At 41.7% G+C, this 26,509-nt stretch overlaps 1 protein-coding gene across 1 annotated transcript; it reads right to left on the bottom strand.

Annotated features, from left to right (window-relative positions):
- Positions 1–4,442: 4,442 nt before the first annotated feature.
- sbk1 (SH3 domain binding kinase 1) lies at positions 4,443–26,033 on the bottom strand. The gene is made up of 4 exons (XM_028813849.2): positions 25,162–26,033; positions 11,444–11,640; positions 10,289–10,491; positions 4,443–7,157 (listed from the first exon to the last, which is right to left on the bottom strand). The coding sequence occupies exons 1-4, from the start codon at positions 25,197–25,199 to the stop codon at positions 6,342–6,344; spliced, it is 1,254 nt and encodes a 417-aa protein (XP_028669682.1). The 5' UTR covers positions 25,200–26,033; the 3' UTR covers positions 4,443–6,341.
- Positions 26,034–26,509: the final 476 nt, after the last annotated feature.

The following is a 26,509-nucleotide window of genomic DNA, read 5'->3' as shown; positions in this document are numbered from 1 at the left end:
CTGGCTCCTTATCTACAGTGTTACAGAGTTACAGTGGGCATTGGGCCTGAAGCATGCAGAATATATTTGGGAATAAAAGTGTGCATTATGATGGACTGACTCCCATTTAAAATGTGGTTTTTGCCACATTGCAGTTTGCATATCACTCCAGTAGATCCATGAATGATCCCATCACCTTAATCCTACATACAGTATTGACCCAGCTGTATAAGGGAAGGGATTATGTGTGAATGCTGTTAATAGATTACTAACATAGTGAAACACCTTAATGTTACAATGGTAAGTCTGTCTGTTCCAGTCGCATTGTGCATTTACAAACCTCTATTAACCGGATATGCCTTACATCGTTCTTTTTATGTTCTTTTTGTCGCCTTTCTGCATCAGACATTCCAGTCCTATTGTGGACACCGGACAATGTGATGCATGGATGTACACCGCATGGTTTACTATCTTATGCTGGCCACTTGCCTTTGTTTACCTAACATTCCCACCCTCTTGCAGACGATATTCTGCCTGGGCAAGGACGCCAAACTGATGGAAGTCTTATCACTAGAGATAGTTCAGTATTTGGCACAATAAACCCCTCAATGCTCATCACCAAGCTCAGGGACCTGCGACTAAACACCTCACTGTACACTTGGGTTCTTAACCTCTTGACAGTTATCCCGGGTGGCTCAAGCGGGTGGTCACATGTTACCATCCCTCACCCTCAACACACTCCACAAGGCTGTGTCCTGAGTCCTCTGCCATATTCCCTTTATACAACAAGAATAACAATTTATTTTTTGTATAGCCCAATATCACACAAGGAGTGCAGCAATGGGCTTTAACAGGCTCTGTTTTTTGACAGCCTCCGAGCCTTGACTTCCTACGAAGACAGGAAAAAACTCCAAAAAACAACCATTGCAGGGAAATTGGAGCAAAAAGCCAAGCAAAATGACACCTTTTATTGGCTAACTAAAAAGATTACAATATGCAAGCTTTCGAGGCAACACAGGCCCCTTCTTCAGGCAAGATGGGGAAAATGGAAGAAATCTTGGGAAAGGCAATTCAGAGAGAGACCACTTTCCAGGTAGTTTGGGTGCGCAATGGGTGTCATAAAATGGGATAATTAAGCTAGATGGCCAATCTATCATTGCCACTTCAGGAATACAATACAACAGTACAACAGTAATAGTACAAGCTACAAAACAAAGTGCAAGAGTAGATTATATCACATAAGAGGCCTCCCCCCTCCTAGCCATTCCAAAGCTGGACCAGCCAATCTGATTAAATGACCCTTCTACCCAATGATTCCAGTACTCCTTTATAAGAGATGACCTTTCCATAGGCAGGAGAACAACTTGGCAGTAGAGCAGTGGCACCAAGTGCCACATGTGAGTACCAAGAAGAGAAATAGAATAGATGAGCGCTAAAAAATATTGTATTACTTATGTTTTTAGCACTAATGACTAATGACAGAGATGAAGTATGCACAGTTAATCAGCAGCTCTAGTCAGGGTATGCTTAACTGAAGTAGTGAGTCTTCAGCAGGGATTTACATATGACTGCATCCTGCACATGTCTCTAACATCATAGTCAAGATTGCAGATGTCACATCTATTGTAAACCTGATCTCTCATAACAATGAGTGGGCTTACTTGGTTGAATTGGAGAGTCATTCACACTGATGTCAGGACAACAGTCTTCTCCTGAATGTCAGCAAGACAAAGGAGCTGATTGTGGACTTTGAGAGAAAGCTGCAGAAACACTACTCCGTACTAACAACAGTTAGGTGGAGTGGGTCAATGGTTTCAGATATCTCAATGTCCATATCAAAGAGGACTCAACCTGTATGAAACACACTGATACCTTGGTGAAGAAGGAACCACAATATCTTTGCCAACTCAGACAGCTCAGGGACTTTAGGCTACCCCTGCCAGATAGTAATTAATTTCTCTAAATCCTCCATCGAATGTATCTTGACAGGAACTATTACCACCTGATCTGGAAACAGCATCTAGCAGAACAACAAGGGTCTGCAGAGAGTGGTGTGGTCAACAAATGCATCACTGGTTGTGCACTCTCTAACTTCCAGAACATCTACACCAAGCGATGTCAGACCAGGGCAAAGAAAATCATCAGTGATAACAGTCATCTCAACCAATGGCCTCTTCTCTGTGCTGTGGTTAGAGAAAAGCAACTGTGACCTGAAGACTCATTTCAGAGAGACTGAGGAGGAGCTTCTTACCACAGTCCATCTGCATACTAAATTAGGAGAGTGTCTAGCATTAACATGATGCCCAATTGTTAATTCTCTTATATTATTTATTCATTATATATATTTTATAATATTAATATAATTCTGTCAGGGCGGAATGGTGGCACAGTGGTAGCACTGCTGCCTCGTAGTAAGGAGACCTGGGTTTGCTTCCCGGGTCTTTCCTGTGTGGAGTTTGCATGTTCCACCCATGTCTGCATGGGTTTCCTCTGGGTGCTCCGGTTTCCTCCCACAGTCCAAAGACATGCAGGTTAGGTGCTTTGGCGATCCTAAATTGTCCCTAGGGTGTGCTTGGTGTGTGTGTGCCCTGCGGTGGGCTGGCGCCCTGCCCAGGATTTGTTCCTGTCTTGTGCCCTGTGCTGGCTGGGACTGGCTCCAGCAGACCCCCATGACCCTGTGTTAGGATATAGCGGGTTGGACGATGACTAATTCTGTCATTGTGCATATTTATTGTATATACTGATATTACAGAGTTGAGCATTTATTATTATTTTTATATTCTTCTAAAGCACTGTCTTGGAGTTCAGCAACTAAGCATTTCACTGCATGCTTTACTGTGTATAATTGTGTGTGACAAGGAAAATTTGATTTGATTTGAATTAATAAAGATATTTAGAAATGTGATGATTAAATGAAAGTAGAGAGCTACTGTTCTCGTAAGGATGGGCAAAGTGAGAGTAAATGTTGGACAGAAGATCAGAGGCTGCAGTTTACAAGCTTCAGCCTGTACATGCCTTAGCCTTTAGATCATAACACTTCTCTTAGAAGCTGCCATACCTGGAATTTATCAAAATGTTTCACAAAAGGTGCTCAACTCCCCCTGTGAGGTATCGCCTCAGAGAATGACAAGCCACAATACACCGAATGTGTTATCTTGTAGAGGTAAGTCCACTTCTCTTTTATTTCCAGTTTTTGTTGCTTTTACAAATTTTTTGGCAAAAGTAAGACTTGGGAAGCTTGTACTTCCTAAACTCAGCATCCACGTCAAGCCACTCTCCCGAGTCTCCCACTGACCTATTTCTCCCAGTTTTACATCTAAAAATAGTGATCTGGAAAATGAGACATGTGGCCTCTTCCAGCTCAACAAGGTCACTTTGCTTTTATGCTTTTCAGTTTACCTCCTTCCATGACAGCTGATTTTAGGAGAAACAGAAGGGCAGGGAGAAAGTAGGGCTGCACAGCAAGAATCAAAGAGAATGAATCATACTGCAGGAACATAAGAAAAAGCATTGATGCGAACAGCCCTTCGATGCCTACTGACTTTCTGTGCCCATATTAATACCAAGTACACACTTGAAAGGCATATCACAGTGGTTAGTGCTGCCTCTTCAAAGATTCAGAGTTGTGGACTCAAATCCTCATTTGATCAACGTCTTTTTGCATATTTCATGCTCTCCCCATGTTTGTATGGGTTGTCCTCCCACATGCACGACTGGTTCAGTTTTATGTTGCTTTAAATAGGCCCCCAAGAAAATATATGTTACAGTAGAAGAAAATTGTCATGTCATGGCCCCCACGACTGTGAACTACAGAAAACAAATTCAGTAATGGATAGAAATCTGATTCTTCCCTGGGCGCTACTTTCAGCTATGCTGCTCGGTAACTTGATCCATGTATCCATAGTGCTCTGTGTGCAAAATGTATTCTCAGCTCGATTTCATCTGTGCCCCAGTGTCCTTGTTAGAGAAGTCATTTTTAAACAACTGGCATCAGGGTGGTGCAGTGGACAGCACTTCTGCCTCATGGAATTCCGGTATTCTGGGTTTGAATCCCAGCAAGGATGTTTGTGTAGAATTGGTATGTTCTCTCCATGTCTGTATGTGTGCTCCAGTTTTCCTCCCAAAAAGATAAGCAGGTTGGATTAACTGGAGCCTCCAAACTGACTCCATTGTGAGTGTTGGCATGAGACTGCGATGGACTGGAGCTCTGTTCAGGATTGCCTTGAGCTGCCTCCTGGTACCCCTGCATTGGCGTAGATAGGTTTGAAAATGAGATGGGATGTGATGACATCAGCTTTTACAACAGCAATGAGTTCATAGCCCCCCCCCCCTAAAAACACTCTCCCTTTAAACTTTATTCACAATAAAAACAAATGAGCAGCCTGGCACTCAAGCCTGCTTAACAAATACCTGGCCAATCCTGCTTTTCCCCTTTGAGTTGTAAAGAAATGATATGCTCATCAGACACACAAGATCAAGATTTATTATATCACCTTCATATATATGTATATATATATATATTTATATATATATTTATTTTTTCAGAATTATGTACATCTACTTCTCCAAGTGGAAAAAAGTGAGTTTGTACAGTCAGACAAAACTGAGGTAAACATCTGGAATCTCGAATGCACGATTAATCTCTACATTATTGCGCTATTAGACACGTTAAGACTAAGGCAGTTAAGAGTTTCTAAAATCCTCTGGGGGCACCTGCGGGTGGTGGTTCAAGTTAGTTATTCTGCACCGTGAGGTCATGTGGTTTCCTTTAGCTACTCACTTTCTCCCGCACCATTGTTCCTTTCTGACCTCTGTAAGACAAGGCGTCAGATTAAGGAAGGCTTTCACTTCTGTCTTTCTACCTCACTCAAGCTGCTCGGTGTTGACTTCCCTTTTCTGAGTTTCAGTGGTCTTTATGTGACAAGGTTACCTTTTTTTGTGTGTGTGTGTGTCCACTTTCTTTTTACAATAAGGCAGGAGGCTCAGAAAATTTTCTCATAGAAAAAGTGAAATGGTAGCAATTCCATGAACACACCAGTGACAGGCAAGAACATTTTTTTTTGTTAATTAACTTGCAGGCTTGCCAGCTCACTAGCTAGTCAGAACTTTCACTTGAACCCATATCCACTGGTGCCTCCCAGGAAGTGTTTATAAACCTATTTCTAAAAACGTTGTGTCCTTCCATGTCTCATGGAACTTTTGCTACATTTTCTACCCTGCAATTAGCTTACTTCAAAAGTCCACAGCAACCATCTGTCCAGCACCTGTTGGCCACAATATGTGTGCTTTTTAAGTCAATGCATGGTCAGCACCCTATATGCACATCCCTTTTCAGCCCCTAGAGGAGCGTTTTAGAGTTGGTCCCAACATATTGCCTTTGGAAAGGGAAGAAAAGCACCCGTTTTACAGCTAGTCATGTGCTGGGATCAAGATGACGGCACCAAGGGTAAAAGAGCTGAAGGAAGGAAAGAAGGAAGAAAAGCAGGTCAGGGTACTCAAGATGGCCCCTCTGCACAGAAGTCAAGCTCTAAATGGGACAGGCAGTCATTGTGGGAGGCCATGCCTCACCTCCACAGTGCATTCCTCTCCTTCTCAAGCTCACAAGACTAAAACACGAGTCCATGGAACACAGTTCTTAAGTGTTTTCCAGCTGGTCGTTGACCTACCTGGCCATTTTCACAGCAGCAGCATTGTGGAGTGCCTCAGTTTGGGCTGGCACTCCAAACCAAACCATTTGCCATTGGTCCTGGTTGATGAGCAAGTGCTCTCCATGATTTTGTGCTTACAGATAGTTCCTCTCAGGCCCTTTTCTAATTTTAGGCATGCGTCTCTAATGTGGAAAGTCTGCCATTACATCAGCACCAGTCATGCATGTGTGTATATGTGCGTGTTCTTTCTTATCGCTAAATCTGTGCATTTCCACTGCAAGGTCACAAGAAGCGACTTTCTTTCTCTCTCCTCTTCATTGTTAAGAAAGCCAATGGCAGAACGGTGCCTACAGATGAACAACTATGCTGGGAAACTCCATTCACGACACATGGACGGAGGATATTTAATCTCTTCAGTATCTTTGCTCTTGATAAGTGGAGTCTCCTTGCACTTTCAGAACCTTGCAGTCACGACCTTTATCCTTGAATGCACTATTGGGGTGGCAGACCTAGAAACAGACTTGAAGACGACTTCAAAGACAGAGGTGAACACAGCCAATTTGTGGTCCACGGAAAGCAGTGGTTTGACTATTAAGTGTGACAATTTCAATTCAAGAGTCAGCACTTCAGGACATAACAGGTGAATGGACAATTGTCCTGTTGGAAACTTCCTTGTCCACATTCCAGAAAAGAGCCCAGCTGCCTTTATGACAGTCAGACACAGATCTCAATGGCAGTTGCCATGACCATTTGTCCTTTGCCCTTCTCTTGCCGGCTGGATGCAGAGACTACAGTGGGGTCAGTGCTTTGTCTTGAAGATAGGGAATCGGAAAGAAGGCCACTGCGCTTGAGTGGGGCTGGACCAAGGCAAGAAGAATTTGTGCTGCTTGCTGGGTCGGAGTGTCTGTGACCCGTTCTAGACTGGCCACTACCCACTCCACCTTGGCCCACCCTTTCCTGCTTCTTGCCCCGGCAGGAAGGTCGGCGGCGCAGTTCACACATTAGATCATACTTAATGAAGAAGAACACATCCTTCACCACACAACGCTTCTCGGGCTCCACAGCCAGGAGCCTCTGAAACATACGTAGAGCATCATCGGTGAATCGACGCCATTGCGATGGATAGGCCCCTGACCGGCATGGACCCCGCTGCCATCGCCAGAACTCCTCGTAGAAGGGATCTGATGGAAGAGCTGCCTCCCAGGGGAAGTTGCCTGTCAGCATACAGAAAATGAGGACTCCAAATGCCCAGACATCCAGGCTACAGTCTACCACAAATCCCTCTGAACGGCTTGCCTGGCACACTTCAGGAGCAGTGTAAGGGATAGTGCCACTGATCCTTTTTACCCGACAACCCACTCGACGAGTCATTCCAAAGTCTGCCAACTTTACTCTCCGGCACTCCCGGTCAAACAGTAGTACGTTCTCTGGCTTGACATCCCGGTGAACCAGGTTCTTGGAGTGTAGGAAGTCAAGTGCCAGTCCCAGTTGCTGGATGCAGCGTTTCACCATCTCCTCTGGCAGACCCACCTACAACAAAACAAAAGAGAGGAACATCATGAATCAAGGATGCTTTATGTTCATGGCTTTTGCTCTAAACTTCTGGTTCTAGTGAGCTTGCCCAGCCAGTTACAAAGCAGTCTTATGGTCTGGGCTGCCACATACCACTGACAAAACTTACTGTACAAAACCTGCCAGATCCAATTTTAGGATTACAGGGAAGCAAAATGTATTTGAGGAGTGTGAGGCACATGGTGGGATGAGGCAGTATAGGTGCATTGTCAGTGGTGAAAAAAGGCAATTGCAAAAACTGAAAACCAGACCAGGAGATGAGATGCAGAAAAATAAAGTATAAAATGTGCAGAAGTAAAGAAATAAAACTCATTGAGTATATCAAGCTAAATATACAAACCAAAAATCATTGCCAATATAACTCACAAGGTCCTACAATTAAGACTTAGAACTAACTAAACACTCTACAAAGATTTGGATTTTATCTAGAATCTTGGAAATTGCTTATGACGTGCCATCCATCCATCCAACTTCTTAACCCGCTTATCCAGGCCAGGCTTGTAGGGAAGCTGAAGCCTGTACCAGCAAGCTTCAGGCACCTTAAATAATGGCACTACAATGGTATCATGGGTTGAACATTTGTTGTCCAATGGTAGGAACCAGATGTCTTTGTTAACAACAGTATGGCTATGATAAGGTCAAAACAAGTCAAAAGGTGGCAGACGCAACCCAAACAAACCACAAAATAGTGTTGTGGATGATATTAACAATAAAAAAATATTAACAGCATTGGGAACATTTATTTACAAAACTACAATAGAAAAGGAGTCAGAGAGGCAAAAACTGTGATTAATAACAATAAGAAAAGTGCAAATCTTAAATGATAAGAGAACGGTACGCTCGATGTCAGCCACCATTGTTGTGAGAAGTCCCAGACATGGCTAGTTGGATATGAGGCCTCCAAAAAAGTCCCACAAAGCAGGCCAAGATCTTTACCTGCCTGTCTAGATGTAGCTTCATCCCTAGGTAGCCATTCCTCAACAACTACCTGCAGGCTTCTGCCTGTTCAGGCCTAAAATTGAGAATTGGCTTTAAAAGATCAAAAGGTAAGGAAGAACCCAAAATATATCTGCCTTGAAGGCAATCCAAAGCAAACAAGTTCCAATACGTATTCCAAACTCAGAAACAAGATTACAGAAGTGAAGACAAAAGGAGACAATACTCACAATTCAAAAACTTTAACAAACTCAATGAACCACTGCTGGGATCCTCTTTCTCACCTCAATATAAAGGCAGAGGGAGGTCCCAGCAGCAGTGATGTCAAGGTGACCCTCCTCTTGAGGTTCTACCCATAAAACATAAGGAATGAATAAAGCATTTAAAGATACCCAACATAAATATTAAAAAACAATAAATAAACATAACAATATTAACAAAAATACATGAAAATAATTTGCCCATATAAATCTCCTATTAGCAGTATACATCAGCATCTCCTGCTTTGTAGTAATAATAATTGTTTAAGAATTTCCATAAAGCAAGGAGAAAAAATGAAATTTTAGTGCCAGGCTGGAATTACAAGTGTGCATGGAGGAGGTAATTTAGATTCACAATCATCCAAACCTCTGGGATGTGAGAAGAAATCTGGATACCTGGAGACAATCTGAACAAACAAGGGGAGCAAATGCTAACTCAGCACAGATAGTGTCCAGGCTTGGCTTTGATTCTATGAATCTGGACTTCTGATGTAATGCAATTACCATTGTGTCTAAAGAAATGTGTTTTATAAAATAAATGATATTTTTTATGAAAACTAAGAAGGAAGATCACTGTAGCTCACTCTTTGATTTAACTCAGACTCAGCTAATATTTTTTTTTACTTTTTCTACAAGGGAAAGTTAATTAACAGTATCTTGTATGAAAGGGAAGGTTTAGAAGCAAGAATAGAGGGAAGAAAACCAAACCAGGGAAATCTTCTTTGCTTTTGGTCACTATAGTCTTTAGTATAGAGATTTAACATGTGAACTGGGATGGAAGTAACCATAAAGAGTGGTGACGCTGCTGCATTTTAATTAAATGCAAGCAAGGATCTCACTATACTCTGCACAGAAGACAATAATGACTCTATAAAGCTATGAGGCAAAATCATTTTCTGAGCCTACAATTCTCATAAATAACATAACATGAACATTTATGGGACATGGGAGAGAAAAAAAATAAAAACAAATTGGACAATTTTCAAAAACGGTCAGATACTTGCAATTCAGCGTGGGCACATTCAAAGTTTTATAGGCAGGAAGCAGGAAAGTGACTCACAAATAAACAGTCAAAGTCACAAAGCAACAAGATGCAAACCTCTTGGCAGCATGCATAAAAAATAAAGCACAAAGTGCAGAATAGAAAACAAATGAAAGTCCTATCACCGGTGGAGTCTGCAATGAGAAACCAGTGCAGATTTCTAATCGTTACTCTTCTGAAAGGATGCTGGGGCATCCTTGAAGTCAAAGAGCATAATGGACAACACAGAATCCATATCTTTGGTAATAAAGATAAAAAAATACAACAGTGTTGAGAAACAAAGGAGGAAAAAAAAATAGACAGGTGGTTGCTAATGCAGGTGCCTTACTGCAACTGAAGTGGCTGGTGTTGGGTCATTCAAGAAGGCATCAAGAGAGGAGAAGAAAGATGCAATCAGCAGCTAGAGGACAGAAGGCAACGTAGGAGGCAGAGACAATGAACTAACCTCATATGCAGTACCTGCGGAAGGGACCTCCATACAAGGATTGGAATGCTGAGCCACTCCAGATGTTGTACTCAACAACACTAAGATAGACTGACCACGGCACAACCTTCATCTTCCTACTACTGTTACTTAGAAAATAACCTAGCTGAGCACTTTGGTTACTTATAAACTAGTCACCTGAACTAACTGACCTCCTATTCTTCTGAAGTACTCAACCTCCGCCCTTTGTCTACCTGATGAATGCTTGACAGTGATTAGTAGTAGTTTTTCAATCCCAATTTAGTTTAGAAACAGTTTTAGTCACATTTCTGAAGAAGATTTTCAAAGAAGCTCTGTAGTACAGAAATCTGGGGGTAAGAGAGAGAAATAAAATCATACTAGGCATAAGTGTAAAAGTGCCGCTCACCTGTGGGGGAATGATGTCAAAGAGGTCCCCTGCAGGTGCATACTCCTGGCCAAAGACGTAGCTGTCCTCAGTCTCGAAAAGCACATCCAGCACCTTGATGATGAATGGGCTGGAGCTCAAGGAGCTGGTGATGCTGTACTCACGTAGGAAGCTCTTGAGCTTTGTCTTATTTTTGTTGACAAACTTCAGTGCCAGTTTGGTTCCTGTAGAGACAGTTAATAGGTTTTATTCCATCTGTTAATAGGTCATTTATTTGTTTTTTTACCTTTTCTATTGCTTCTGTTAGGATTATAACATTATAACAAGCCTCTTCATGTGTTCAAGAATTGACAACCAATGAACCCTCAGTTGGAATTACAATGCATACAATGTGGCTGCAAGAAAAGAAGAAAAGCCAAAGACGAAAAGAGGCTTGAATGTCAAATGTCTTATGTTTATTTTACCACAACTGAATGGAAAAGGGAAAATGGCAGGTTGAGATTGCAACAGAACACAGCATAACATTCATGAGCCCACTGGCGCCATCAGGCAGCATTTTATTGGCTATCAAAACGCAGTAAGCTTGAAATACTTTGGAAATTTGAAACTGTACTGAGAAGTCATGAGGAAGTCATGCAATCCATCAATCCCTGAAATTTGTAGACATTTAACCTGATATCCTCAGCTCAATAAGACGCGTCAACTGCAATTGTTAAGTGTGACATGCTCTCCAAGTCAAAGTCATGTAGTGTGATGCTGAGAAGTCGTGAGGAAGTCATGTAATCCATCATTCCCAGCAATTAATGTCATGTAACCTGACATCCTCAACTGAACAAGATATGTCCGCTCTGGTTGTTAAGTGTGAAATTGTTTAATGTGACACTGTCCTACGATACAAGAAATCTTGTCCCCAGTTTTATTTCTAAAGCCTGAATTTTCTTGGTATCAAGCCTGTTGCTAACTCATATAGCTCTCTGCCAATACTCTTTGTAGAGTTTGCTTATTGACCTGTGCTATGTAAGGTAAAGACAGATTAACTTATTTAAAAAGCTGTGGATTGCTACAATTTAAGGTTATAGCATGGGACAAACAAACCCAATCTCATTATGCCTGCACATGAAGAGAGGACTGACCTCAACTGTAATGTGAACCGTGCTTTTCTGCCCCTTGCCTTACCTTGAGTGCGATGTGCCACTAGGTCCACTTTTCCATAGGTGCCCTTTCCCAGCTCACGAATGGCTTCATAGTGTTTATGAACATCAGCCGCCGCCAGAGAGCTAATGGCCAGTGCCTGCATGTCTTCGAGAGGCAAGCCGCAACATCCCACCTTCCCAGAGGGGGAGCCTCCAGCTGGGGAAAGGCTCATTTTCACACTAAAGGAAGACAAAAGGAAATGGAAGATGAACACGGCCCGTTAAAGTGAAAATAAGATTGATTATGAGCACAGGCAGGGTTTAATTGACAGCTTTAATTAAGGATAATGTTAAAATATCTTGTTCAAACACCTTCCTTCACATAAACAGATACTACATACAGTGCAGCCAGAAAGTATTCACAGCGCATCACTTTTTCCACATTTTGTTATGTTACAGCCTTACTCCAAAATGGATTAAATTCATTTTTTTCCACAGAATTCTACACACAACACCCCATAATGACAACGTTAAAAAAGTTTACTTGAGATTTTTGCAAATTTATTAAAGTATTCACAGCCTTTGCCATGAAGCTCAAAATTGAGCTCAGGTGCATCCTGTTTCCCCTGATCATCCTTGAGATGTTTCTGCAGCTTAATTGGAGTCCACCTGTGGTAAATTCAGTTGACTGGACATGATTTGGAAAGGCACACACCTGTCTATATAAGGTCCCACAGTTGACAGTTCATGTCAGAGCACAAAGCAAGCATGAAGTCAAAGGAATTGTCTGTAGACCTCCGAGGCAGGATTGTCTCAAGGCACAAATCTGGGGAAGGTTACAGAAAAATTTCTGCTGCTTTGAAGGTCCCAATGAGCACAGTGGCCTCCATCATCCGTAAGTGTAAGAAGTTTGAAACCACCAGAACTCTTCCTAGAGCTTGCCGGCCATCTAAACTGAGCAATCGGGGGAGAAGGGCCTTAGTCAGGGAGGTGACCAAGAACCCGATGGGCACTCTGTCAGAGCTCCAGAGGTCCTCTGTGGAGAGAGGAGAACCTTCCAGAAGGACAACCATCTCTGCAGCAATCCACCAAATTAGTCCTGTATGGTAGAGTGGCCAGACGGAAGCCACTCCTTAGTAAAAGGCACATGGCAGCCCACCTGGATTTTGCCAAAAGGCACCTGAAGGACTCTCAGACCATGAGAAACAAAATTCTCTGGTCTGATGAGACAAAGATTGAACTCTTTGGTGTGAATGCCAGGCGTCACATTTGGGGAAAACCTGGCACCATCCCTACAGTGAAGCATGGTGGTGGCAGCATCATGCTGTGGGGATGTTTTTCAGCGGCAGGAACTGGGAGAAAAGTCATGGTAAAGGGAAAGATGTTTGCAACAATGTACAGAGACATCCTGGATGAAAACCTGCTCAAGAGCGCTCTTGACCTCAGACTGGGGTGACGGTTCATCTTTCAGCAGGACAACGACCCTAAGCACACAGCCAAGATATCAAAGAAGTGGCCTCAGGACAACTCTGTGAATGTCCTTGAGTGCCCAGCCAGAGCCCAGACTTGAATCCGATTGAACATCTCTGGAGAGATCTTTATATGGCTGTGCACTGACGCTTCCCATCCAACCTGATGGAGCTTGAGAGGTGCTGCAAAGAGGAATGGGCGAAACTGGCCAAGGATAGGTGTGCCAAGCTTGTGGCATCATATTCAAAAAGACTTGAGGCTGTAATTGCTGCCAAAGGTGCATCGACAAGGTATTGAGCAAAGGCTGTGAATACTTATATACATGTGATTTCTCAGTTTTTTTATTTTTAATAAATTTGCAAAAACCTCAAGTAAACTTTTTTCACGTTGTCATTATGGGGTGTTGTATGCAGAATTCTGAGGAAAAAAATGAATTTAATCCATTTTGGAATAAGGCTGTAACATAACAAAATGTGGAAAAAGTGATGCGCTGTGAATACTTTCTGGATGCACTGTATGCAAAGGATGGAGAATAAGCTGGCATTTTCCCCCTTTTAATTGAATTTACTCAAATCAAGAATTCTGCAATCTCCTTAGGCATTGTAGATGCCAGAAATTGTACTCCCCAATCAAAGTCACTTCAAGTTCTGCCTTCTGGAAACACACATAACTCCCCCTGCCTATATGAATGCACCCATTCATGTTCTGTGCACAGTGTGTTTAATACGGTGCAACATTGGCAAGGCTGGAACAAATCCCACAAGTGATGCCAGTCCATGTCAGGATACACACACTCACACACCTGACACTCACACAAGATAAATTTTATTTTATTTTATTAACCTATCTGCATACCATTGTTCTTCCAAACCTATGCAAACATGTGGAAAGCTGCACCACTTTAGATGAAGCCTATAGAAGTAAGTAGGACATCACTGTTATAAGATGCCATATTCATTTACTACCTGAAGTCTCACTCTGCATTGATCATGTTGCAAGGAGACCACATTAGTGAAGTAAAAAAATAATATGGGTTCTTTAATTGTGCATCTACTGCAAGCTGATTTACTGCAAGAAATTCTACTCAGCCTGATCTTATGATAAGTAAAGTAGGCATCACTGTTCACCTCTCTTATGACATAACAATGATAAGAAAGCCATAAGAAGTCACAGATGCTTTCTTCCAACCATTGAAACATATCCTGTAATAGCCAACCCATCACATGATGAATGACTTGAATGTACAGTCAGTCTTAGTGCTGACACTGTAGAATGTTACATATGCTGCATTCACGTGCCCTTGGACAGACTTTAAATTCCAAGTGAACGTCCTATGAACTTAGAACTACTAGTCAGACAATTTGGGGAAAACAAAGCTGCGTTCACGTGCTATCAGACAGATGCTAAATACGAGTTTGCAAGTCAGAAATTCCACGTGAAGTCCTTGGAACTCAGAGCTACGAGTTGGGTAATTTGGAGAAAACAAAGCTACCTGAATTCTCAGAGATGTGACATAAAGCTGATCTTTCACCATTAGTCAATTTAAGCAAAGTGTTGCACATTCTTTAGTTTGCTCTTTATTTTCATGAAAAATATACAGTTTGTCTTTAACTGCTTTTTTTTTAAATGGGCCAAGTAACAAATCAATAGGATTTCACCAATTAGTTTGACCGGAAATTTACACTGAAGTGGGAAAGTGAAATGTCACAAGTCAGAGCACGTGAACACAGCTTCAATTCCATAAACTGCCAGATTATATCATCACGGGAGCTGGTGGAAGGAGCCTGAAGATGTAAGGGCAGCCGGAGGGTAACGATTGTCTTGTGCACTCCATACTGACAAAGAAACTCTACTCAACAGAAGATCAACCCCATAGCAAAGTCTACACAAGCTTAGTAATATGTCAGGCCCCGCTCTGCATTATAAGACCTGCTCAATGATGGAAACCACTCCACTAGAGCTCTTGGAATAGGAGCTGAAGGGTTTCTGTTCAAAAAAGAGAATTGGCTCATTCCCATCACCACCCTCCTTAAAGAACCTGAATCCTGATCTAAATAACCTGTAGGTAGCAAGCATCATGGAGATCCCATCCAGACAGGCTGGAATCCGAAAGTGGAGAAAAAGTGAGTTCTCAGATCAATGAAAGAGCCAGAACTTGAATTATTCTTAATTTTTATTTAATTAGGATGAGTGGTGGCTCTGAGGCTAGGGATCTGCATTGGCAATCGAAAGGTTGCCAGATTGAATCCCGTAAATGCCAGAAGTGATTCCATTCCTTTGGGCCCTTGAGCAATCCCGTATCCTGCTCCCTCCTGGGTATGATGTTAACCTGCATCCAGCCCTGCAAGCAGATCCTCCAACTCGCAGGGAGAACTCAGGGGTTGGTGGCAGGACTGAAACTCTATCCACTGTAAACAAATGCACACCATTCCATTCCATCCAAACTAGTGCAGTGCTGAGGTGTCACCCGTTGCATGGCTGCGCATGGGTCCTAATTTGGGATCCCAAATGAGTTTATCATGTAGTGGGTGCAGCACTGAGCTCTATCAGTGCATGCTCCCAACCTTTATTTAATTGATATAAAAAACAGGGATAATTTTGCAAATTTTTTCTCACTTGCTGAAAACATTTTACAAATATATCCAGCCTTTCAGCACTGACTTACTTCATACAAGAGAAGCCAGGGCCTCTCAGTCCAATTACAACTGTTTGAAACCACTGCACAAAATCCAACTGGACAAGTTTAGAGTCACCATATAGCCTACTTGTTCACCCCATTTTCTGAAATTGATTAAACCCATTTAAGGTTGCGGAGGTACATTCAAAAAAGGTGAGGTGTCAATGCATTGCAGAACGCACTTGTTCACACATGGACTCTTTAGAGCAGCTAGTCAACTTACCTGTCTTCAAGAATTACGGGGTAAATTGAAGTATACCAAGAAAATGTATGTGAACACAGGGAGATGAATGGCTGGGATTTCAACCCAGTCTCCTTGAGCTGTGAGGTAATAGCACTAACCACTGTGCCACCTTGCCACACAATTAGCATACAGTACACTGAAAAACAGTGACTTTAGCTTATGCTAAATATGCAATGTGCATAGGCATTGGAAGAGCTAGGTGTCCTGAGTTTGATTAAACCAATCAGATCATTGTAAGATAACCAAGAGGTAACCATAAAAACATTGCATGGGCACACAGAATGGTTCAGCATCAGGAAAGGGGTATGACAGGGCTGTATTCTTTCATGTATGGTAAAATGATCATCAGAAAACTGGACCTCATGCAGTTGCAAATGGACATAAAATCGGTGGCTATAGCATCATCAATCTGTAATACAGATACAGATAATGCAAGTTTAAAATGGGTCTGTTCCCGAACATCAAAAAGACCATACTCATGACAATGCCAGACAAGGATTAACAATGACGAAACTGAATGCTTTCAACAATTCATTTTCCTGGGATCCAAAATTGGCTGATGTGGCAAATCAGACTCTGTGGTCAAACAGCATATAAACTTGAGTCATAGTACAATGATGAATATGAACAAGATTGGGAAAATCAAAGACGTCAGTCTCTCAACTAAAGGTAGGCTTGTCCTTGCTATCGCATTCCCCGTTGCTATGTATGGCTGTGAAAGTTGGGCTTTGAAAACAGTTTTAAGTCGCATCAAGACAGACATAACTCTGTACAAAAGATTCGCTATTCAGTTGCAGTCGTTTCTCATTTTCAACTCTAAATGTCCTCTACAGGTTGCTATTCACTGCGCAGACAATAATCTTTTAGTACAACCTGTCAGTCTCTACAGTCCTGAGAAGATTGGCCCAAGAAATTTTGCCCTGCCCTGGAGTAGATAGATATCCGCCCGAGAGTTATTGCATCAGCCAACTCCAGAGAAACACACGACTCGTGTCCAGTTAATCGTTACTAGAGACTTCTCGAATACATTTTCAACTGCAGCAGGATTCATTTTACCCATTCCATTCCAAGAACATCTCCAAAACTTAATCAGTGTGTGTCTGTAAGAAGTTGGTATTATGTCCGTGTAATATGCTTTCACTTAAAAGTAATGGCTGTGTGTATATATTATGTATATATAATCGTAATTATTAAGCAATTTTCCTGAAAATTATTTAATTTTCATTTATTATATACTGATCAGGAAGTTGTAGTTTTAATCCCATTGTTATTTGTAACCAGTAATGCTTATACTTAAATATTGCAGTTCATGAATAGTCCTTCACGTAATGTACTGTAAACTGTGTCAATGCTCCCAAGCTTGTTTAATGACAATGCCCTGTGCATAACGTTTTGAGTACCAAGTAGTATTTTATTCATTATTATCTTTTACAGTATCATAGTGTTCACTGCAGTTTGTTCTATATATTATCATCATACAGTATTTAGTTCAGTCAAGTCCTCAGTTATTATTTGCATTTATTATAGCAGTTTTATATAAATATTTGGGTTTTTTTTCCTCTTTGTTTTGTTAAAGGAAACAACACACATACTCACACATACTGTATACAGTATATCATTTATATAATCATCATTTTCTGACACTGGTGTAAACAACTTCTTTAAGATATGAGTGGCATGGATTTGTAGTTCAGTGAATAATTATTCAGACATCTCCTCTTTTAAACTGTTCTTACTGGACAACCTGTGGTGATTGTACTTGCTATACAGAACTTCATTTAAAGAAACAGTGAGGTCACAAGTTCAGTCGAATTATTCAACACCTCTGCAACATCACTACGAAAGGAAAGAGCGCCAAGCTAAGACTGACTTATATTGGACATGTGATGCATGCAAACCATTTTGAGAAAGGAATCATGGTTGGAAAAATCAGTGTAGCAAGGAAACCAGGACGACAATGAACACTGGATAGATACCATCATGAATGACAGAGACATAAGCGATGCTGCTCAAGACAGAAAGGCATGAAGGCAGCTGGCCAAGAGACTCACTGAAAGTCAGCCACAGTTGAATGGATAAAGCAATCACAATTAAAATAAAAAAAATATGTCAAATATACCCAAATATATACAGATTTATATACACATATACACAATATTTTCTTTCATAAGACTCACATTAGTGGTAAGATAAAATACTAGTAAGCTCAGCCAGTGCCAGCTACCAACACAGGACAGAAGGTTAAACTCCAGTTTATATCAATCTTAGACAACATAGACCTCTGGCAGCCACCGTTCTCAAGAAAAACAAAATCTTTTTGACCTAAGCTAACTGACTGCTCAGCTCCCAGTATGAGGAATCAAACTGGACTTTGGTGGAATCAGATGGTGGTGATGTTGATGCCTCAGATGTTTTCTGTCATCCCACTATGAAATTAGGGAGAAATAACTTGGTCAGGCTTTTTTGTCCATGTGGCTAACACATGGCCAACTTCACTGTGAGTTAACGCAGATTCATATCTTTTTGGTGATCACAAAGTTTGTCTGTGCTAGGTAGAGTGAATACTTTGTGGGAATGCCAAACAAACCAAAGCAGGAGTGAAAAGAATCAGGAAAGGCGAATGCGTGTGTAAAGGCTGAGACACAACAGTACATAGAGAGAGACCACAGATGGTGGCCAACAAGTTCATTAGACACTCATGCATGCAACCACAGAACAAATGCTGGGCACACCTGGACAATCTGATTGGGCAAGAGCAGTGCAGGGCTGGACACAACCTCCATGATGAATGAACCTGAATGCATACTGCAACATGACAAGCATGGGGCACAAATGCACATAATGAGAGCAGCTGGCCATGGCTAGACAAAGAAAATGCAGACATGCAATACGAGCTCATCCGTAAATATCAGCTCCAAGGCAGGCAAAAGCAGCAGGAAGTCAACTCCAGGAAGTGTGGTTTTCCTTTTGCAAGTGTGGTCTGCTGCACTTATGCATGTAGGACAGCGGAAAAGGGAGATGACAGTTTAAATTAATTAGCTTCTAAATAAAAAAAAAAAGTCAGCTGTTCCAGTTTTGGGTGCAGAGGGGAGCAGGCCATCTGTCTGTGCGTTCTAGATCTGTCAGCTCAGCGATACACAATGTTCCCTGACCAACAAGGAGAAGGACAAGCAAACAGCAGCTGCAGTCAGCTGCCTGTAACCCTCATCTTCTTTAGAGAAGTGTGCAAACCACCTCATGGACCCTGATCCTGAGCCAAAGGAGATCACTTGACAGTTTCCCTAGATCTGACGCTTCCAATAAGGCAATGATACCCAGCTCCCAGCTTGGCAGCACGTGGCAGATGGGGTGTGGATGAGAGATACCATTCATTCTCATCACCCTCCCTTACAGCAGTAGACAGACCAATAGGACACATCCACAACATTTTAATCCAAGGGCACACAACACATGGAGTGTCCTTCCTTACTAAGATTTATTAGATTTTTGTTCCCACCAATTCCTAATTCCATTATTTTCTTCTTAATGTATACCCAAACAACAGAACATTCATTTCATTCACTTGAATCATTTGCAAGAAACCTCAAGACCACATCTGCTGCCACCTGTGCTTGACCTCACGGCTGCTACTTTGGAAATATTTGGCTACATTCTTCTACTAAAATCCCCCTAGTGATCAATGAAGTTACTATCAAAAGATAGAGGCAACTGTGTCTGTCAAGTCTTCTCTGCTGGCACCCCTCAACATTCTGGGCATAGAGGAAATCTTCATCAATACCTACACTCTGTCACTAAGTCACTTAATATACAGATATCTCTAAACTAACCAGGGCAAAGTCAACCCTTATCACAGAAATACAAGGATCTTCGGCCAAACTCAGCAGGGGTATGGAGTGATATTCATCCATTTCATTCACCAGTAACCTAAATAATGACCTCATTATTCGTCCATCTAGAAGCAAACCTCACACCAAATGGGACACAACAGTCTCCATCATCTTTAGTGTCTACTCCAGCTCTCGGTTTATTCCATATGAATACACATGGAGACTCATCCTCTTTAAGCTACACATCATATTTACAAACTTTTCCATCATCTTAATTAAAAGGCTTGTACTGTACAATATTTTACTGACTTCTTGCTTCCTTGCCAAAACTTTTCAAATCCTCTGTTAGCTTTACCACATAAGTTCCATGAAAAGTTCACTAGCCAGGTTCACTTCTCATCTGAAGGTCAAAGGTCAGCATTCAAGAAAGAAACTGCAAACCAAAACTCTGTCCTATAACAGCAGTATACTGGAAGTTACAGTGACTAGAGGGCAGCACTACAATATCACTAACGCAATGTCACATTACATGACTTCTAATTGAGGTATGTCAAGCTTCAAAACTGCAGTTGCTGATCTTGTTGCTGGAGGATGTCAGATTACAAGATAACAATCACAGTGCATATCAGATTTAAATGACTACATAATGACTTTCCAGCACAGTTTCACATTTTTAACATGCTGCAAGCTCACTCCTTTTTCTGACAGCCTGATGAAGCGGGCACGAGTGCGAAGGCATTACAGGAATGGTGAGTTCAGCCACAATGTCATTCTTTTTTTTCTTTTTTCCATTCTACCATGGTACATGAAACATAAGACTTCACACAGACCAGAATCTCTTCTGCTTGTCAGATACACCCATGTTGCTTATTACTTGAAGCTGCCTTATATGCATTGTACTTGCGACTGAGCAGTCAATGGTTGTCAGCTCTACTGTACACAGAACCTGCCCCTATAACTAAACACTAAACCTATTTGATTTTGTCAAAGCAAGTCGCAGACTAGCTGGACGGAGGCGCTGGGGATGTCAAACTACATGAGTGTGCTGCGACTGCTTTGACTGACTTGCTATTATGCAAAGGACATCTGCAACTGAAAATAATTGGAAAACATTGTGCAATATGATATGGCCTTTACATGTGATACAAGCACTGGCACCCCCTTTTAATTAGGTATTGCATAAAGTGATTCTGTTACCTGCTTTCAGTTAAAACCTGAATCAGTTAAACTCCTAAAGTTCTCTTCCATTGGTCTGACTGTAAAACATGCTGCATTCTCATCTGCTCACTATAGGGAACTGGCAGCTACACTGTCACACTTAGAGACCCAGGAAAAAGAGGCCATCTCCAGCCTCAGTTAAAAAAAGATGTCATTGTTTTCACCAAAACATTGGATTGTATAGCTTTTATTTTTGACTACTTTCATTAAGTCTAGATGTTTCACCATAACTTAACTTTGATATTTTGGTATTCATCAAGCATGTTGTGATGGGACATACGGTGAAAGAAGTTACATAGGATAAAGACAGAATGATTTACGTTAAGGTGGCACCAACAGAAAACATGAAACTTAAAGATGCATCATTGACAGTTTTCTAATAGTTTTATTTTATTGGACCCCAAATGGTGTTGCATTACAGAAATAAAGATAATTCCATCTTACCATCAATGTGTGTGGCTTCTAATATTTATAAACCAATATCTTTTATACACAATGTAAAATGTGAAAAGTCAGCTGGACACAGTTTTTTGTTTAAAAGGCGTTTATCCCTATGGCCTGTTTCACTGTAAAATGCTAGATGAGGAACACCCTACATGCTGGTTCATCTGATCAAGTGCCCTCTACTTATTAATGTCTTTCTCCTTGCCACTGGATAGTCGTGAAATCTGTTGACTATGCATTTATGGGTTGAAACACCCCTCACTGCCACTTTATTTATCAATGCACTGCCTATGGAAAGGGTCAATGAATCACTCCTCTCAAAAGTCATGCTGACCTCAACATCCTCATCATATGCCAGTACTAAAGAACAAGAACCTGCCGTGTCTGCCAGTATGTTAGATAATGGTGCCTGGACAGAATAAATCACTAAAAGAAAGTGTCAAAGAGGTACTGCAAAGTAGCCAGGCTATTTATGAGCACAAAGCTTGAGTGAATGGCTAAAAACCAGAAGGTTGAGCGCAAGCACCGTTGACCCATGTGACCTCACAAAAGTTACGCCTTAAGAGCGGATTGGAGCTTCGAAGACAGGGGGTCATTTTTCACAGTGCCAGATTATAGGTGGCCAAAACAGTTAAAGAGGAGGCAGAAAATGACAAAACATATGTCCTCGTTTTCTCCTTGATAAGAAGACTCAAAAGCGTTAAGTTAAACCCTGGAGAGCATTTCTGAGAGTGTGCCCATCAACAACACTCTAGAATTAGCTTCTACCTGCCCTCTGCCAAGATCACCCTGGCACACCACTCAGTCACATCTTTGTTCCGATCAATGCTTCAGGCTTTAACTGTCACTTAACTGTAACTTAATTCATCATGTTTGACCTCCATAGCTTGATGTATAAAGACAATGAATGTCATGAGCAAGACAAAAGCTTTTTTTATTTAATCTCTAAAGAGTATTTAATAGATTGGAGAGCTTTTATAAGGGGGGGGGGCACATTTATACATCAATAGTCATTAGCTCTGACTCCCCACAGTCCTGAAAATTTGGTTTAAGTGTGCTCATTAAATGGATGGATATTTCATTTATAGTTTCATCAAAAGGATGTGCAGCCACGGCACACATTTGGACACACACAGTCTCAATGGAAAGTATAAACAAGAACAATCAATAAAACAAGTTCCGAGTAATTATCGACCTAGAAGCCTAGATTAGAGACGACAAGCCTCAACTCCATCCACTGTCCGGAGCCTTCATTCTCATGATTTTCTGCATCAGTAACCACAGACAGAGAAAGCTATGTCACTTTAAGTATCAGGTAAACCCCTACATCCATATGCTGAGCTGCAAAGCGCCAAACGTGCCGCTATTCAGTCTCTAAAACACTGACGCAAGTTCAGGAAGAACATCTAAGGCCAACAATGCGGTATTAACAAGAACTTTTAACACCAAAAGGGAATCATTTGGTTCAAAATGTTCAGCTACTTAAAGCTGACACAGAATGTGAATAAACCGCCCCCACACTTGCTGTATCCATTTCATTCTCCTTGTGATGTGTAGGTGGGTCTGTGTAATTCACCCACCCTACCGCCAGCTGGAGCTGTACTGCGCAGGGTGGCAATTTCTCCACTCGATTTAACAAACATTTAGTGGGAAACCGGCTTGTGAATATATACAGTATATATTTTTATTGACTAGTACACTTTCAGAAAGCATTTTAAAAAATAGAGGGGTTTGACAGTGATTAACATTTAGCCTGCAATCACTACCAGATTCTTGCAAAACAAAGATTTTGGTAGATTATTTGTGATTTGGAGCCTACTTGCATCTCTACAGTCGGTAAATACAACCACAACATAATTGATCTTCATACCTGAAAAATACAAATTCACCCCTAGACTGGAGGCAAGCATGCTTGAATGGAGTAAACCTGGCAGCTCTCATTGGAAAAGCCTCGGGGTAGATGAGAACATTCTGGCCTCCTCTCCTCATGTTAGTTTGTTTCTAACATTTATGCTAATGACCTCCAAAGGTCGACCTTCATTTCTGGAACAGCCGACTTTGGCCTTCCAAACCAACAATTGTAGTGGACTTGTGGGGATGGACTAACTAAAGTGAACCGTGATTGCCTTAATTAAGTTGATATTCAAACATTTCTCATTTTATTTGTCAGAGGGGCATGGAGACTATCAGTCTTTGATCATTTTGTAAAAATCAAAGTATGGTTTATTAGGAAAAGATAACCTACATTTTAAAGAAATCATCCCATTCAAACACCCCTCCCATTTGGTTAAATATCCCTTAGAGATTTTAACAGAAAACGAGTCCAGTATGACCTTCAGATAATTGATTATGGGACACAGTATCATAAAACATATATAGCACTTTAACGCTGGTCAGGAGAAAATGTTTCAGGAAGTAAATGAGTAAGTATTTAGTCATTAATTTTGTTTCATGGATGGATTGGCAAGGTATCTCCCATTTGCACCCATTACAGAAGAATCATTTGGGGGAGGGTCTGTGCACATAATAAGTGCCACTGGGAGCTCAGTCATGTGAACATCTCCAAGTCCAAGATATCCAATGCGTGTGCCACCCTGAAGCCCCAAGTCAGTTTAATTCTGCTAATTGAAGTCTGTTTCACCATAGCTGTCATGCAATCAGTAGTCTTGTTTCTTAAATTTCACCCGTTCTTGTGTAAGCTTTGCTTTTGCTACTGAATGATAAATGTACAGTCGCTCTAATGTTGTTTTTTTTCCCTCATGTTCTGTATATGCATTTTTCTAGCACTGGGATTTCTGAACATTTCAGTAAAATGTTCTCAAATATCAATTCCAGGGCTGATTCCTGTCTAGCACTAGCTGCATCTGGGTCAGGTACTGCTCATAAACCAAGATTAAGCATTTTGGAAAAATGGATGGATGAATGTTGTTAGCACTCTTTCCTTTCACAACACAATATCTTTAAAGATGTGTTCAGTATAACAGGCGCTATATCAAATATATACGGGGTTAAATGCATATGCATGTCTTCTTAGGAAGTCGAGGCGGCTCGGGGGTGGTCGAAAACAGGGCCATTGCAACATTACTTGTGTGATTTTGGATTTTACAAGAAATACATTGTTGTTATTGCTGTAAAATGTATCCGCTTTGCCTTCTCGTTTCGTTCCTGCAGAGAGTTATTTAGAGAAACAAAGGTGTCTCAGAGATGAGAGGAAAATAGTGCCCCCTATCGAGGGTACCGCATCATTTTCACATTTTTCTTTCAAACCTACTTGGGGCCTTAGGGGCAATTAAATCTGAAGATTCCTCCATCACTTCGCTAAATATCACGCCGTTTTCGTAATGTCGATTTGCACACGCTTCCATTTTAGACTTAAGGGAGCCAGTCTACGGTGGGCTGCTCTGAAAGGCTTTAAGATCAAAATGGTCAGATATACCCGAACTACTACTTGTGCTGATTATAGTGATAAAACGCTCTTTGTTAAACGAGAACTCTGATTACAGTTCTCTTTAGTTTGAAGCCACATGGGACCAACGATCATATGCGATTGTCAGCGCGCTCTTTGTGCTGATCACCTGCGTTGCCCTGCATGGTGCCAAGGAACGGAGTCATCGACTCCCGTCGGCTTCGACTCAACTAAAGAATTAAACACATCACCTGCTTGGCCATGGCAGTGACATAAGAGCGCTAATGTCACTGACAGTACCAGTAGTTGAGTACTTGAAACGCAACAGGGAATGTGCTGTTTAGTTCCATAACACTGGAACCAACGTCTTTTAACCCATCAAGTTAGCAGGTAAAATGTTTCATTCAGTGCATATAAAAACAAGCTTTGTCAGCCCTAACCCTAACCCCTTCCCCGTCCGACTCGTCAAATTCACCTGCCAGCTGACTGTCTCTCTCCCGCATGCTCCTGCATCCGCTCCCTGGTACAGCGTTGAATCCGCCGTGGACGTGAAACGATTTCTGTTCCTCAGGTAAAAAATAAAATATTCGTGGATAACACCGCGCTTATGCGCTCGCTGTCTTCGCGTCTTCTCTGCTGCCCATTTTCTCCTAAATGAGATTTTTCCACTTCCAAGCTCGTGTTTCATGAAATCCTCCGTGCCAGCCAGTCAGATGCAAGCATCCTGTCACTCTGCTCCTTCAAGCTGCTGAATCCAACTTCATCACTGTGCCTTTGTTCAGGAGCGGCAGCGGCAGGCTGCCTGCCGTTTCAGGTGCTATAATCGGCTGCTTCGTTTCTCTCTTCGCAGCTAATTCCCTGCCGAGTCTAAAAGCGCGCTCACTCGCTCGTGCACGCACCCGCGCTCAAGCAGCTCCACCCGTCCCGATTGGCCCTAGTGACCTTATTGGTTTAGATGGCTTCAACCCCAGCAAAGCGCCCCGTCGTTTCTTTCTTTTGGTCGCTGGTTGTCCTTATCTCTCTTCACAGTTGTCTTCTTTTCTTTGTTCCAATTTGGAGTTTTTCCCCGCTTCCCATATGGGTCCTAGCGCCGATATTATTAACGCCTTGTCAATTCAATACACTCTGCTGTCATCTCGCTTGTTCTTGTGCAAAATAGCGCGCATGTGCATTCATTCATCTGTTGTCATTTCATTTGTTACTGCACAAAATGCTGTTTGTATCCATTCGCCTGTGCACATTTACAGGTCTATGTAAATAAATAGTACAAAAATAAACGGAGAGTGAAAACTGAAAATGCAGTGCAGTGTACAGTAATAAATCTGACCTAAGGAAGACCTGGAAAACTGAAGGGCAAACCAGGAACACACTGCAGGTCAAAGCATACTGAGTGCACCTGCACTTTTAATATACATGGTCACCTAGACGCAGACGTCACTCTCTTACGTTGGACCGTGTTCTGTTAATTGGAAGAGACACTCATTGCCCACATAATCGTTCTTTATCTCCTAAATGCGGCGTATTGCACCTTATTTAATTGGCATCATGGGCCATGTGTGTCCACTCCGTAAGCCAACCTCTTGGAAGTCTGCTGGCCGCCAAAGCTTCACAGCAAATTGATCCCATTATCTTCTGGAGAAATCTGGGTTGGCTGTGGGTGTTGAGGACAGCGCCAAGCCCAGATAATAATCAAAGTGCATTATCTAGGCTGAAGCTCAGTCTTTCTTTCTTTCTTTCTTTCTTTCTTTCTTTCTTTCTTTCTTTCTTTCTTTCTTTCTTTCTTTCTTTCTTTGTACAAAAGATATTCCCCCTCAATCACCTTA

Source organism: Erpetoichthys calabaricus, chromosome 11 (assembly GCF_900747795.2).
Source record: "Erpetoichthys calabaricus chromosome 11, fErpCal1.3, whole genome shotgun sequence".
Lineage (NCBI taxonomy): Eukaryota > Metazoa > Chordata > Cladistia > Polypteriformes > Polypteridae > Erpetoichthys > Erpetoichthys calabaricus.
Note: the sequence above shows the minus strand (reverse complement) of the source record. Positions and strands in the feature narration are given on the sequence as shown.